At 42.0% G+C, this 15,992-nt stretch overlaps 1 protein-coding gene across 1 annotated transcript in view; it reads right to left on the bottom strand.

The window, feature by feature from the left end:
- Nucleotides 1–15,992, bottom strand: part of LOC104991931 (core histone macro-H2A.1) — a 128,630-nt gene that overhangs the window by 19,601 nt on the left and 93,037 nt on the right. The window contains exon 5 of the mRNA XM_010844624.1: nucleotides 6,122–6,232. Within this exon, the coding sequence (XP_010842926.1) occupies nucleotides 6,122–6,232 (111 nt within the window). The remainder of the gene's footprint in view (nucleotides 1–6,121; nucleotides 6,233–15,992) is intronic.

Genomic DNA, 15,992 nt, shown 5'->3' with positions numbered 1-15,992 from the left:
CCAGACCATTGTGTGCAAACAAAACTAAACAAACAAACCAAACCCTGGCATTCTATAAGCTATAGAAATATTGCCCCCCATTTCTGATTCCCAGAAGCAATAAGCAGATTCTCAAAACAGGGACCTGCTTAGACTAAAAGTTGTGGAAATGAACTGGTCTTATGGCCAGGGAAGGACCCTGGCTAGACCTCACCACAGTGAAGGGAGGCCCATCTTTAGTTAGGGCTCAAAGGGAGAAGAAGCCCAAGTTCTCTCCACTTACACTTTCTGCGGTGTGATTCTCAGCACTGCAGGGTGATCGGGGGCCCTGATGTTCCTGCAGCTGGAGGATGCCCACTGAGGCAACCTCACATAATGACCCACTCAGAAGCATATGTGGGCCCTGGTGCCAGGACAGAGGCACAGAAGGGGATGGCATCGGGGCGAGGATACTCATGGTTGTGCTCAAGGGGAAGGGGTGTGGGTGGGGTGTGATCTCAGAGTAAGGCAAGTGAAGCTTCAGGACAAGGCAAAGGGTTTGATTATGTATCATGTACGTATTGCATATGACATCAAGCAAAAGCTGTTTATAAAAGCTCAAATTAAGCCAATATTCCCTGCTCCCTCCACCGAAAATAAAAACTCACACTGTGTGAAGCAGCAGGAGGTTCTAGCAGGAGGAATGGAAAGGAGAAAGGGGGGGTGAGCAGGGGAAACAGTCCACTTGGTTTTATGGGTGAATACGCTTTAAGACATCTGGGAGATTTTTTTTTTTTTTTTGGTTTGTTTTAAAGTCATACATGTTTAAATCTTTAAAACTCATGCTGTTTTTCCCCCCAATTGTATAGATGCTTCTGGATTTGTATTCAGAAATGCCTCAATGGAAAATCAGCTATTTCCATGGGCTCTGATTCAACTAGCCAGGGAGACCCTGGTAGATTCTCCCTGTCTCTGCCTCTGCCTGGGGAGAACTGCCCCCTGCTCTTTAGCGAGAGGGGTGTTCTGGGGAAACCATAGGGCTTCAGGGCCTTGCTGAAGTGAGGGAGAGGTTGCAAACAGAATTCCGAGTTCTCTCTGGGCTCACCTTCCCTCTGAGTGGAAGCAGCCCCTTCTTGGAATCACAGAATCCTGCCTGTCAGGCAGCCACTGCCCCTAGCATGGAAAAGCCCTAGCGAACCAAGCGCACCTTCAGTCTCACCCACATCCGAGCCTTGATTTCCCAACTCTGTTCTGCCAGGTGCCAGGCTCAGCAGAAGTCCTCAGGGTGAGGGGCTGAGCTACAAAACAGTATTGCTCTTAAAAATGTTTGTGCCTGGGGGAGGCCCAGTCCGTGTTTGTGTCGGGGAGAGGAATGGGGAGGGGAGAGGACAGATTGCTTCAGGCACTCTGGAAAGGTACATGGGCACTCAGCTTGGCTTGGGCAGGCTGGACCAGGTGCAGAAGCCGACAGTGATCTGATCATCTGATCACGAACAGGGACAGAAGCTCCCCTGGACAGGAGGACAAGTAGAGGCTGCGCATGCACATGCCTGGAAAGGATCTGGATGTGCAGAGGACATATGCCAACAGGCCTGGCAGGCCCAGAATAGATGTCCAGTAGTAGGAGGTCCCAGGACCGCCCCCCCAAGACCCACCCCGGGTCAAATCCTCTTGGGCCTCTCACCCAAAGGGATGCCCAGCTGTCTGAAGCACATGGCAGAGCAGGGGTGTTTGTGGGCTGGGAAATCAGATGTCTGGGGCACTGTGAACATTCCCAAGTTGAGTCTGATTTTCTGGGAGTGGGGAGGCTTGTTAATGATTTTGGAATGTGAGTAAGATGACCACTTCCTTATCTTAATATTGGGAAAGATGGAAAACTAAGTTTTAAATCCCAGAATGGTGAATTTAAAATATCTGTGAAGACTACTGGCCACTGGAGAAAGTAACCAAAGAGCATCACCAGGTATACAGCAGAAAGGGGGTCCCACCTGGCTATGGGGCTGGGGAAAGGGGACTGAGCCAAGGGTCCTTCAGGATCTCCTCCACCCTGGGGACCTGATGATGCCCAGGTCACTGGGCTCTGCTGGAGCCAGCCTCTGATGTCTAGGGTCCCCAGTCTTCCCTCGAGGAGTTATGCCTAGTGAATCCTTGTTGTCTACTTCTGATGTGAACTCGTTAAGGTGTAAGCTCCTTGAAGGCAGAGAGAGGGCCATCCAATGTCTAAGACAGTGCTCGGGTCTCTGTAGGCCCACAAACAGAGCTGGGATTGAACATCAAACATCCAGACACAACTCTGTGATGAGATGAACAAACTGCTTCCCTGAAAGCAAGGATATGGAGAGGTCAGAGCTCAGAAATTTCCCTTGTCCTGGCTGGGACTTGGGGTGGCTCAGAGCTGACCTGGCCATCCAGGAGCTGGCTGGGAGGCAGCCTGCCTGTGGTAAGGAAGGAGCTGGTGGCTTGGGGCTACTGGAAGGACATCTGGGATATCTTGACATGACCTCCTTGGCTAAAGGAAGCAGTACAATCCTTTTTTTTTATTTTTAACATATGTGATCAGAAATTCAATTTTAGGGAATAACAGTATTAAAGATTATCTGAGTGACTCACTGAGTATAGACTGTCATAGTCCAAGCTTTGTCTCTCTCATTCCCTTACAATGGACAAGGAAGAAGACTTCTTTCCCTGTATCCGCCACATAAAATGGAACTCTTCTCCTGTCCCCAGGGTCCACTTCAACTAAGGTGGATGGAGAGGCAGAGGTCCTCCACAGAATCGTCTCCACCTCCTCACAGAGCACAACGTGTCCCCGGGGCCTGCTTCAGGACCCACTTCCGCCCCGGCCTCTCAGGTGAAGGGGCTTCCTCCTCTGTGCTATGCTGCCCAGCCTGCAGGTATGCCTGGTCCGAATCCCCCAGAGGCTCAGGCCTGGTGGTGGCATCTGGTGCGTTTCAGGCTAGCATGGGCCACCCGAGGATAAGGACTCAGGACACTGCCGGAGGAAAAGCATGGGATCGCCCGTGCCCTAAACTGTCTCAGAAGCCAACTGTCTGCCATAGGATGGAAGCGGGTGGTGGTGGGCCTTTCCTCCATGTTGCTGCTTCAAGAGCCCTCTCTCTCTTCACTATTCCCTAGCCCCCAGGACTAGGGTGTCTGGATCCGAGGAAGAAAACCCCTGGTGCCTACCCCTGCCTCAAGCAGCCTACAGGGGTTTGGCTGCAATCCTGATAGTGTGCGGTGTGTGCGGTGTGGGCGGGGAGGGCACGCACACAAGCCCTCCTGACACCGCCTTCCCAGCCGCTTCTAGTAACACTGACTCTTCCAGGGAAGTCCACATCACTTACCACCACTGACGAAGATTTATAATACACCTTGGAGGTACTGCTTTTGAACACAAAGCTTTTTAAATCTCTGAAAAGACGCTGAGAATCTCCACTGAATCACAAAGCAAACACATCTAGTCAACTCGGATTCGCAGCACTGTTTCCCTTTTGAAAACAATTCAACAATGTGTGTGAACACTGGGTAAAATCAAAGAATAATGAGAGTGATTACTCCTGAGACAGCTGTATGTGAAATACATCATCATCATCAACAATTAGAGCCCCGGCTCCTAAGCCCTGGGCCAGCTTCTCCTGTGAGTAGCTTAGCAACCATGCCTGTCAGGACTGTAGTGAGCACAGTACCACCTTTCTGACCTCAGCTTGCCTGCACTACTCTAGCATTGGTGTCATCGTCACAGGTGGAAAATAAGACTCGTAGAACATAGGGTACCATACAGCCATCACTGTGAAGTACCCTTTCTGAAACATTTCCAAAAATCCAAGTCAGAATTAATGCCTGTACTAATGACATTTTAAAATGTGCTTTGTGTGAAAATTCCTGTGTGTCAGTCTGACAACTCAGGCCCCTTTTGCACTAAATGCCATGATTTGCACCCAACAGTAAAAACTAACAGAGGGCCAGAAAGTACTGCTTCAAAGTAATGCTGCTAACTAGGAACATTTACTCCCTTTCTCACGCTGCAGGGGCTCAGGGTTCCAAGGACACTATTTTCTAAGAGGGTGCCCCGGCTGACTTGAGATGCTGATTTACTCTGTGACAGCACTTTTGGGGAGACACAGTCTACTCTGCTAAAGGGTGCCTACAGGACTGGGTCTGGGGTAGCTCATCCTGGATGTGTGTATCTCGGGTCATGAAGCTGGACGGGAAAGAAGGTGGGTGTTTCTTCCGGCTCTGCACTCAGCCCCTTCTCTCACAGCTGACCATGTTACACTGGGCTCCAGCTCAGCCCATCCTTTCAGGCTTTCCCTCCAAAAGTCAAGATATCAAACAGCCACATTAGCTTTACTATCAAGCCCACTGCTTCCTTCTTCCTGTATTTCCTATATAGTATTAGATAACACACCTATAAATTACTCTAGAGTATCAGTGCCTCTCTACAGCATTTTGGACTTCCCCTTCCAACCTAAGTCGGGTGTAGTAAGTGTTCACTGGATTTGTACTTTCTGGTACTTTCCTGCCTGTGGTGCTGCCCTGAGGTCAGAGGCCAGACTATACCCATCATGGAGCAGGTGGCGCTGCTCGGTCACAGCAGTGCTAGCCATGAATCTACAGCCTTTGCTGGCTCCCTCCCAGGCCTCATATGTAGCACATGAGGCCCTGATCCCATGGCCAAGAAGAGCATTTTTATGTGTACACAGGTGCCGTATGGCCAAGTACTGCCACTGTAGGGATCCTGCAAGGGGGTGCGAAGAGTTCCGATCTGAGGCTGGTTTTGGAGTAAACAGCAGGAGAGAGCAAGAAGAACACAGGGAAGGGAGAGGCACCCAAGGGTGGGGCAGGGGAAGGAGTGAGGGAGAGGGTGGCCCCTGGGCTGAACTGTTGTACCTGTTGAACAGGCTTCCAAGTCCCGGCTAATAGCATTGGGGATCTAAAGCACACTGGAGCTAGTCCTTAAATTGCAGAGCGTTTTCACACTTTAGTTCAAACGAAAGCAATCTGGGTGACAGGTCACATTAACTTTCAATATATTACCCAAAGGACAGGTTAAAGGGTGAAAGTAAACCCAGGTGGTTGCCTTCACTGCTGTGCTGAAATTTTATCAATAAAAAATATTTTACACACACTTTCAAAGCCCCAGACCTTAAGATGACAACTAGTGCTGCGTATATTTTCCCTTTGAAAAATGCATACAAAATACAGACAATGGTTATAAAATGTACACTGTAATGGTTATTTGCTGGAACACAGAGTCCACCACAGGAATTGCATCATGAGAGCCTGAGTGCAATTAGTGACAGGAAGCGGGAGGAGGAGGAGGAGGCTTGCAATGAAGTGAGCAGGAGGACTGTGTCACTGAGATGCAAAAGAAAACTGACGGTGAGCTTTTAAAAATGATGCAGCTTCAGGACCAAGTTGTTTACCACATTCAAACTAAATGCAATTTACGTGGAAGTTCAAATCCATGCCTTTAATACTTTTTAATGTAGGATTAAAAAAAAAAAAAATCAGCCAAGTAATTCCCACTGTCTCTCCACCCCCTTTTTTGGTGTTAACAGAGAAATTTAACCCTCCTTCTGAGGTCTTAAAAGCCTTTGCATCATTTTTATTTTCAACAAAAGTGAATCATCTGTTACAAAACCATGTAGTGTCCTGGCAAATTTGCACCACTGGGGCAGCTGAAAACACACTGCCCACGGTGAAAACAAACAACCAACTGGCTTGAGGACTCCTCAGGTGGCACGGTGTGTCTAGCAACAATCTCGGCCCCTGGATCAAGGCTCCACCTCCAGTATCCACCAGAATGCCTGGGCTGCCAGCTAGATCTTTCTCTTTCCAGGCCCTGGTTTTACTTTCTGGCCAAGATTATAGGATGGCCAGGTCCTCCCATGTACGCAGCTCCTTCCACAGACCGAGCCCAGGGTGTCTCCAGCCCCACAGGAGCTCCTGTCCCTCTTCTTCACCACATCTCCTCTCCCCACCTGCCAATCTCCCCTCAGCACCTGGCCCAGCCCTCCCCGAGTTGGTTCCTAAAGCTGCCCGCCCCTACTCTCTCTGCCAGCCCACAAGGCCAGAAGTGGTCCGCAGGCAGGTTTTCTGCTGGGAGAGGCACCCTTCAGTCCCAGGGCACGTGAGCAGACTGGGGAGAGCGCTGGCCTACCTTCTGGCCGAGGAAGAGGCTCTTGGTGGAGAGCACGGTGAAGCCGTCGGCTGGTGTGCCCTCGGTCGTGCTGTCGGCGCTGGCGGCCTTGCTGACTTCTCCCTGCTTCTTCTTACACAAACAGAAGAGTCAGTATGAGTCCCGCACAGGTGGAGGCCCTGTGAATCTGGGCTTTTCCAACAGACAGGTGAAAAGAAAGCCTCGCCCATAATACTCAAGAGAAAACAGAAAACTAAACCACTACCAGCTCTCAGCATTTGGGGGCTGCAGGCCTGCATTCAAGCCCAAGCATTCCATACAGAGTGCTACATTGTATTTTCATCACTTCAGAATCTTAAAAAAAAAAAAAAAGCTACTTAAAGGCAAAACTTCACAGTGATAATTTACAACAGAAACACTTGTATAACTGTAGACCAAGTAAATGTCTCTTAATTCAGGGTCTTCACTTTCTAGATGCCTGTACAATATTCACATCTGAGAGGAAAAAACAAACTACTCTGGGTACTTAGTTGTCAAAGAGCCAAAAAAGCAGACCAAGGACCATCACCCTCCAAGCCTCCCCAGCTCATGAGGTAAGATTCTCCCACTTTCTTTCACTAAGACCCGCCTTGGAGAAGCCTCCATATGGGGGCTGTTGGTGAGCTGATCTGCCCCCTTGAAATGCTCCAATCCCCAGCAGTGGGCATGAATCTTGGCAGGCTCCTGGGCCTCTTTCTGGTGTCATTCACATTGAAGGATGTACACCCTGGGGTTTCCAAGAGCCTTGCAAGGGTATGTTGTGTAGAGAGGTTTAATTACTCTCCAGATCCTCAGCTTCATCAAGTATTTACCTCTTCCTGAAATGGATCAGTCCTAAGAGTGATCTAAGCAGCAATCAAAGCTTCATGCTGGGCCTCCCCTCACAGCCACTTCTCAGTTCCCAAGAGTGGATACTGTGTGGCGCACCACCCTTCCAGTAGGGGTATGTGCCTTTCTCAGTCTTTCATTTCTCTTAAGGATGAGGCATGGATTAGAAACGGATATTTTGGCTCATTTGGGGATTTATTTTATATTCAGATATATTGTCGAGTGAGCAAGGTGAGCACAATGGCAATTTTTGTTTAAGGTACTTCACTTTTTTTTCTTCCCCCAATTATTATCAAAAAGGACATCACTCCTGAAGGATGGTCTAATGGAAGCAAATCAAGAAAGTAGGGGGTGAGAAATATAAATGGCTATGCCTTCCTGAAGGAAGGATCTGGACAGTAAATTCAGGGCAAGGCCCGTGCCCTATCCATTTGCCCTTTTAATACTCAAATTCATTAACATATTAACATTTTTTACTGACATTGAAAAGTAAGGTCTAGTTTTACTAAGTACTTTAAAAATAAGGACTGGTTTCGCATTTAGGTTACATGGCTAACCTGGAATATTTTCTATAAATTAAATGAGCTAAATTTGATGCTCCAAGGTGTTTATATAAATGATAAGACAGAAAGCATTTTATTAAGAAACATGGTATTAGCAAAGATCTATTAAAATTATCGCTATTCTGGTTCTCCTAACAATTTGAGTGTATCAAATTTGACAAGTAAAAGAGAAACACGTATAATCAACAATTACATAGTAAGTCTTAGTAAAGCCTTTTTTGATATACTTTCCAGGAAACAAGAAAGGCAAAGGCTGGATGACAAATCCTTTCACAAGTCAGATGTTTCTAATTCTGTGCTTTCAACAAAACTGAAGAAATACCAAACTGAGTTAGCAGCTGATTCATCATTAAAGAAAGGACTGATGGAGCTTAATTAATAGTAGAGTACCAGTGCAGGTTTCTCAGTTGTGATGAATGTACAGGGTTATGGAAGATGTTAACAACAGTGAGACTAGGTGAGGGATATTCAGAAATTCTCTATACGCGCTTTGTAACTTCTATAAATCTAAAACAATTCTAAAATAAAACATTAAAACAAAGTGATGACAGATTACTATGTGATTGTTGGCATGTAACTCAGAAAGAGTTCAGAGGATTGAGTGATGTTGCTATAACAAAATCCTTTCCATTCCCATTTAATTATTTTTGTGAGCAAGACTTTCCAGGCACTGTACCTATAAGTATAAAAATATAGGATGATGATTCATTTTTACAATAAGCAATGTTCATCTTAGGGTACTTAAGTTAATTGAAAAAAACTATCTCCTTGAATCAATCCTATGACATGATACTTTTACTTTCTCAATAGTTAAAATGTGTCGAGTATTTATCAGCTTGATCAACTGTGTATTATTAATAAAGATGATAACTATCCAGTCCTGTGCAAACCATAACATTTAGTGCTTTTAAGATCACAGGAAATTTTTTCAAAACGAATTTAAATTTATGTTAATTATTTTTGTTGTGCAAATCACTAACACAGTACAAGCAAAGAAAAATGTATTATGTTAGGATAACATTTTCTGGAGAAAGGGAAGGGAAACAAGGGTTCAAAGGAGAAAAATGATGCAGATTTTCCAACTGTTAAAAAAGAGCCTGCTTGTGTATTTTATGGTATATCAAACCATCACAGTAATTAGATTTACTTGGATACATTTAAAGGAGTGATGAAAGAGCTTTCTTTTTAAATTTCAGTATTTATATCAAAATTATGCCCTTTATAGATATTTAAATTTATTAGTATGAGAAGTTTAGTTGTCAAATTTTAGATGTATGAGATATGAAGATTTTCAAAACTGCTTTAGGAAGTATGCGAGCAAAAAACTGTTAAAGCCAATGGTCTACCCAGTGACCACCACTCATACAGGAGATATTCAGTAAATGCTTGGGAATGGAGTGCAGTTGATAAGTAGACAAAGATTTACTGCTTCTGTCCAAGGATACATGAATTTTAAGAGATCAGAAAGCCCTAAATGATAGAATTTCAGGCATCTGGGAATTGGAACTGGTTTTACTGGGAGGAGGGGCCTGAAAGGCTCCCTGTGATCCTCATACAAGCCAGCAGCTACCTATGCAGTCAGGTTACAAAGCTTAGCCTGTGGTAATTAAAACTGGTAATTTTCAGCAAGCATTCATTTGCATATGGTCATCTGCACTAAAGCTGTTGCCCCATACTGTAAATTGGTCCAGTCACTACGGAAAAAAAAAATATAAAGATTCTTCAAGAAATAAAAAATAGAACTACCATGTGCTATAGCAATTCTACTTCTGGGAATGTATTCAAAGGAAATGAAAACATTTTATGAGGAGATATCTGCACCCCATGTTCACTGGAGCATTATTTACAATAGCCAAGACACGGGAACAACATAAGTGCCCATCAACAAATAAATGGATAAGGAAAATGTGCAAACACATACATACAATGGAATATTATTTAGCCATAAAAAAGAAAATCCTGCTGGGAACCTGAAAGAATTCCAAATAAGATGAATGCAAAGAAATCCATGCCAAGACACATTATAGTTAAAGTGGCAAAAGTTAAAGATAAGGAGAGAATCTTTAAAACAGCAAGAAAAAACAACTTGTTACCCAAAAAAACCCATAAGATTATCAGCAGATTTTTCAGCTAAAACTTTGCAGGCCAGAAGGAAATGCCTTGATTTTCCTAAGTGCTAAAAGTTTAAAAAAAAAAAAAAAACTTCCCACTAAGAATACTCCACCCAGCAAAGTTCTACTTGAAAAGTGAAGAATACAGATAACAGTTCTCCAGAGAAGCAAAAGCTAAAGGAGTTCATCACCACTAAACTCACCTTACAAGAAATAATAAAGACTTCTTTAAGCTCAATGGAAAGGGCACTAATTTACCAACAGGAAAATCTACAAAAGTATGTGTCACTGGTAAAGATTTACAAATACATAGCAAAGGCGGTAGATTATTAACTTATAAAGCTAGCATAAAAGTTAAAAGTACTAAAAATAACTAACTACAATAATTAGTTAAGGACATACGCAAGAAGAGGCTTCCCAGATGGTGCTAGTGGAAAAGAATCTGCCTGCCAATGCAGGAGACACAAGAGACGTGGGTTCTATCCCTGGGTTGGGAAGATCCCCGGAAGAAGGTACGGCAACCCACTCCAGTATTCTTGCCTGAAGAATCCCATGGACAGAGGAACCTGGCATGGACAGAGGAGTCCACAGGGTCGCAAAGAGTTGGACACGACTGAGGCAACTTAGCACGCATGCAAGCACACACAAGCAAAGAAATGTAACATGGAGGGAAGAGTAAAAGTGTAGAGCTTCTGAATGGGATCAAACTTGTTATCAATTTTAAATAGACTGTTATGTTGTTATACATAAGACTCAAGGTAAAGAATAAGCCCATAAGAGAAGGCAATGGCACCCCACTCCAGTACTCTTGCCTGGAAAATCCCATGGATGGAGGAGCCTGGTGGGCTGCAGTCCATGGGGTCGCTAAAAGTCGGACACGACTGGGTGACTTCCCTTTCACTTTTCACTTTCACGCGTTGGAGAAGGAAATGGCAACCCACTCTGGTGTTCTTGCCTGGAGAATCCCAGGGACAGGGGAGCCTGGTAGGCTGCTGTCTATGGGGTCACACAGAGTCGGACATGACTGAAGTGACTTAGCAGCAGCAGCAGATACGCAAAAAGAAAGAAATGTAAGCATACTACTAAAGAAAATCATCAAACCACAAAGGAAGAAAACATGAAAATAAAGGAACAGAGGGACTACAAAACAGACAAAAACAATTAAAATGGAAATAAGTACATACCTATCAATAGTTACTTAAAATGTAAATGTACTCAATTCTACAATCAAAAGACAATGAGTGGCTGAGTGGATGAATACATAACACCCATTGACATGCTGCCTACAAGAGACCCATTTCAGATGTAGGAATATACACAGACTGAAAGTAAAGGGATGGAAACACATTTTCCATGCAAACAAAAATCAATAGAAAGCCGAGGTAGCTATACTTCTATGGGACAAAATAGACTTTAAAACAACAGACAATGAATGACATTGCATAATGATAAACAAGTCAACCCAACAAGAGGATATAATATGTGTAAATATTTATACACCTAACATAGGAGCAAATAAATTTATAAAACAAATATTAACAGACCTAAAGGAAGAAACAGACAGCAACACAATTATAATAGGAGACTTTATATCCTATTTTCATCAATGGACAGATCTTCCTTCCAGAAAATCAAAAGAAATAATCCCATTCACCGCTGCAATGAAAAGAATAAAACACTTAGGAATAAATTTACCCAAAGAAACAAAAGACCTATATATTGAAAACTATAAAACACTGATGAAAGAAATCAAAGATGACACAAATAGATGGAGAAATATACCATGTTCGTGGATTGGAAAAATCAATATAGTGAAAATTAGTATACTACCCAAAGCAATCTATAGATTCAACACAATCCCTATCAAGCTACTGAAAGGTTGTTGCTGAACCATGCAAAGATGCCGGGATTCTTGGCCTCCAGAGGAGAAGAATTCAATCCAGGGCCAGAGATGAGACTTGATCGCTCAGAGCTTTTGTATAATAAAGTTTTATTAAAGTATAAAGGAGACAGAGCATTATCCTACCAAAACAAGGACACCAAAAGAAAATTAAAGGCCAATACCCCTAATGTACACAGATAAGAAATGCTCACCAAAATATTAGCAAATTGAATTCAACAATACATTAAAAAGATAATACACCATGATCAAGTGGAGCTTACTTCAGGGATAGAAAAATGGTCCAACATCTGCAAATCTATCAGTGTGATACACCATATCAACAAATGAAGGATAAAACTCATGATCACATCAATAGATACAGAAAAAGCAACTGAAAAACTTCAACATCTATTTGTGATGAAAAACCCTCAGCAAAGTAAGTACAGAAGAAGCATACCCCAACATAATACAGATCATATATGCCAAGCCCATAGCTAATATCAGATTCAATGGTGAAAAGCTGACAGCTTTTCCTCTAAGATTAGGAACACAACAAGGATGCACACTCTTGACACTTCTACTCAATGTAGTATTGGAAGTTCTAGCCACAAGCAATCAGGCAAGAAAAGAAAAGGTATCCAACTCAGAAAGAAAGAAGTAAAATTGTCACTATTTGAACATGACATGATATTATACACAAAAAGCTCTAAAGTCTCCACCAAAAAAAAAAAAAAAAAGAATAAATGAATTCAGTAAAGTTGCAGGACAAAAAAAATCAATACATGGTGTTCTGCAGTGTTTCCAAACATACACTGATAATGAGCTATCATAAACAGAAATTAAGAAAACAATTTACGACCACATTAAAAGGAAAAAAAATACCAAGGATTATTCTTAAACAAGAAGGTGAAAGTCCTGCACAGTGAAAACCATAAGACATTGATGAAAGAAATTAAACACACAAATAAATGGAAAGATATTCTATGCTCAAGGATTGGAAAAATTAATACCATTAAAATGTTCATACTACCCAAAGTAATTGACAGATCCATTACAATTCCTATCAAAATTCCAATGGAGAGAGATCTCTGCGAGATGGTGGAATAGAAGGGCCTGAGCTCACCTCCTCTCATGAAAACATCAGAATCAAAACTGTTGAGCAACCAGTGACAAAAAATACTAGAATCCAACAAAAAAGGTATTTTCAAAGAAAAGAAGAAGCCACAACAAGATGGTAGGAGAGGTGCTTTTGTGATATTATCAAATCCCAACCTTTAGCCAGACTCAGCAAGAAAAAAAGGGAGAAGACTCAAATCAATAAAAGTAGAAATGGAAAAGAAGTTACAACAAACACTACAGAAATATAAAAAATTGTAAGAGACTATTGCAAGCAACTATATGCCAGTGAAAATAAACAATCTAGAAGAAATGGGACTATTCTTAGAAAGGTACAATCTCCCAAGACTGAACCAGGAGGAGATAGAAAATATGAACAGACCAATCACAATCACTGAAATTGAAACCATAATTAAAAACCTCCCAGCAAATGAAAGTCCATGACCTGACTGCTTCACAGGCGAATTTTATCAAATATTTAGAGAAGAGTTAACACCTATCCTTCGGAAACTGTCCCAAAAAGTCACAGAGGAAGAAAACTTCCCAACTCATTTTATGAGGCCACCATCACCCTTATCCTAAAACCAGACAAAGATACCACAAAAAAAGAAAATTACAGGCCAATATCACTGATGAACATAGATGTAAAAATTCTCAACAAAATACCAGCAATCTGTATCCAACAATACATTAAAAAGATCATACACTATGATCAAGTGGGATTCAACCCTAGGATGCAAAGATTTTTCAACATCTACAAATCAATCAATGGGATACACCGTATCAACAAATTGGATATGATCATTTCAAAGACACAGAAAAAATTTTTGACAAAATTCAGCACCCGTTTATGATAAAAAGAAACTCTCCAGAAAGTGGGCATAGAGTGCACATACCTCAACATAACAAAGGCCAGTTACCTGGAGAATCCCCATGGACAGAGGAGCCTGGCGGGCGATAGTTCATGAGGTTGTACAGAGTCGGGACACACTGAGCAACTAAGCACAGCACACACGACAAACCGCCAGACCTACAGCTAGCATCATATCCAGTGCTGGAAAGCTGAAAGCATTTCCTCTAATATCAGGAACAAGACAAGGATATGCACTGTCACCACTTTTTTCAACACAGTTTTGGACGTCCAAGCTGTAGCAATCAGAGAAGAAAAAGAAGTAAAGGGAGTCCAAACTGGGAAAGAAGTTAAACTGTCACTGTTTGCAGATGACATCATACTGTACAAAGAAGACCCTAGAGATGCTACCAGAACACAACTAGAACTCATCAACGAATATGGTAAAGTTGGAGGTTACAAAATTAATACACAGAAATATGTTGCATTCCTATACACTAACAATGAAAGATCATAAAGAGAAATTCAAGAAGCAATTCCATTTACCACTGCATCAAAAAGAATAAAATACCTAGGAATAAACATACCTAAGGAGACAAAAGACCTTTATTTCAAAAACTAAGATGCTGATGAAAGAACCTGAAGAAAACATAAACAGATGGAAAGATATACCAAGTTTGTGGATTGGAAGAATCCATACTGTCAAAATGACTGTACTATCCAAGGCAATCTACAGATTCAATGCAATCCCTATCAAATTACCAATGGCATTTTCCATAGAACTAAAACAAAAAAATCCTCAAAATTTGTACGGAGACCTGACCCTGAGTAGCCAGAGCAATCTTGAAAAAGAAAAATGGAGCCATAGGAATCAGGTTCCCTAACTTCAGACTAAACTACAAACTCACAGCCATCAAAACAGTATGGTACTGGCACAAAAATAGAAACATAGATCAATGGAACAGGACAGAAAACTCAGAAATAAGCCCATGCACCTATGGCCAACGAACCTATGACAATGGAGGCAAGACTACACAGTGTTGGAAAGACAGTCTCTTCAACAAACAGTGCTAGGGAAAACTGGATGGCCACATGTAAAGAAGTTAGATCATTCCTTAACTCCATACACAAAAATAAGCTCAAAATGAATTAAAGACCTAAATGTCCGACCAGACAGTATAAAATACCTAGAGGAACACATAGGCAAAACACTCTCTGACATAAATCACAGCAACATCTTTTTTGATCCATCTCCCAGAATAATGGAAATAAAAGCAAAAATAAATAAATGAGACCTACTTAAACTCAAAAGCTTTTGCATAGCAAAGAAAATAAACAAAAAGACAACCCACAGATTAGGAGAAAATATTTGCAAAGGATGTGACTGATAAGGGATTAATCTCCAAAATTTACAAACAGCTTATGAAATAGCACCAAAAAATGGGCAGAAGACCTGAATAGACATTTCTCCAAAGAATACATACAAATGGCCAATAAACACATGAAAAGATGTTCAACATCGTGTTATTAGAGAAATGCAAATCAAAGCTACAAGGAGATATCACCTCACACCTGTCAGAATGGCTATCATCATAAAATCCACAAACAACAAATGTTGCAGAGGGTGTGGACAGGAGGGAACCCTTCTCTGCATTGTTGGTGGCAATGTAAATTGGTATAGCCACTATGGAGAACAGTATGGACGTTCCTTAAAAAACGAAAAATAGAGCCACCATATGACCATAATCCCACTCCAGGGCATATATCCAGAGAAAAACATGGTGTGAAAAGATAAATGCATCCCAATGTTCACTGCAGCATGGTTTACAACAGCCAAGACATGGAAGCAACCTAAATGTCCATCGACAGAGAAATGGATAAAGAAGATGTGGTACATATATACAATGGAATATTACTCAGCTATTAAAAGCAATGAAATAATGCCATTTGCAGCAATATGGATGGACCTAGAGAGTGTCATATGGAGTGAAGTAAGTCAGACAGAGGAGAAATATCATATGACATCTCTTATATGTGGAATCTAAAAAGAAATTATACAAATGAACTAACTTACAAAACAGAAGAGAGACTCACAGACTTCGAAAATGAACTTATGGTTGCCAGGTGGACGGGATAGAGACTTTGGGAAGGTCGTGTACATGCTGCTATATTTAAAATGGAGAACCAACAAAAACCTACTGTAGAGCACATGGAACTTGCTCAATGTTATGTGGCAGCCTGGACGGGAGGGGAGTCTGGGGGAGAATGGATACATGTGTGTGTATGGCCCAGTCCCTTCACTGTTCACCTGAAACTACCAAAACACTGTTAATCAGCTAGACCCCAATACAAAATGTTATTGCTGTTAAAATTTTTTAATTAAAAAAAACCACAACTGCTGAGCAAACATTGACAAAAAATAGAACCTACCAAAAAAAGATATTTTCAAAGAAAAGAAGAAGCCACAACAAGGTGGTAGAGAGGTGCTTTTGCGATATTATCA

Source organism: Bison bison, unplaced genomic scaffold, assembly GCF_000754665.1.
Source record: "Bison bison bison isolate TAMUID 2011002044 unplaced genomic scaffold, Bison_UMD1.0 scf7180017864203, whole genome shotgun sequence".
NCBI classification, from domain to species: Eukaryota; Metazoa; Chordata; class Mammalia; order Artiodactyla; family Bovidae; genus Bison; species Bison bison.
Note: the sequence above shows the minus strand (reverse complement) of the source record. Positions and strands in the feature narration are given on the sequence as shown.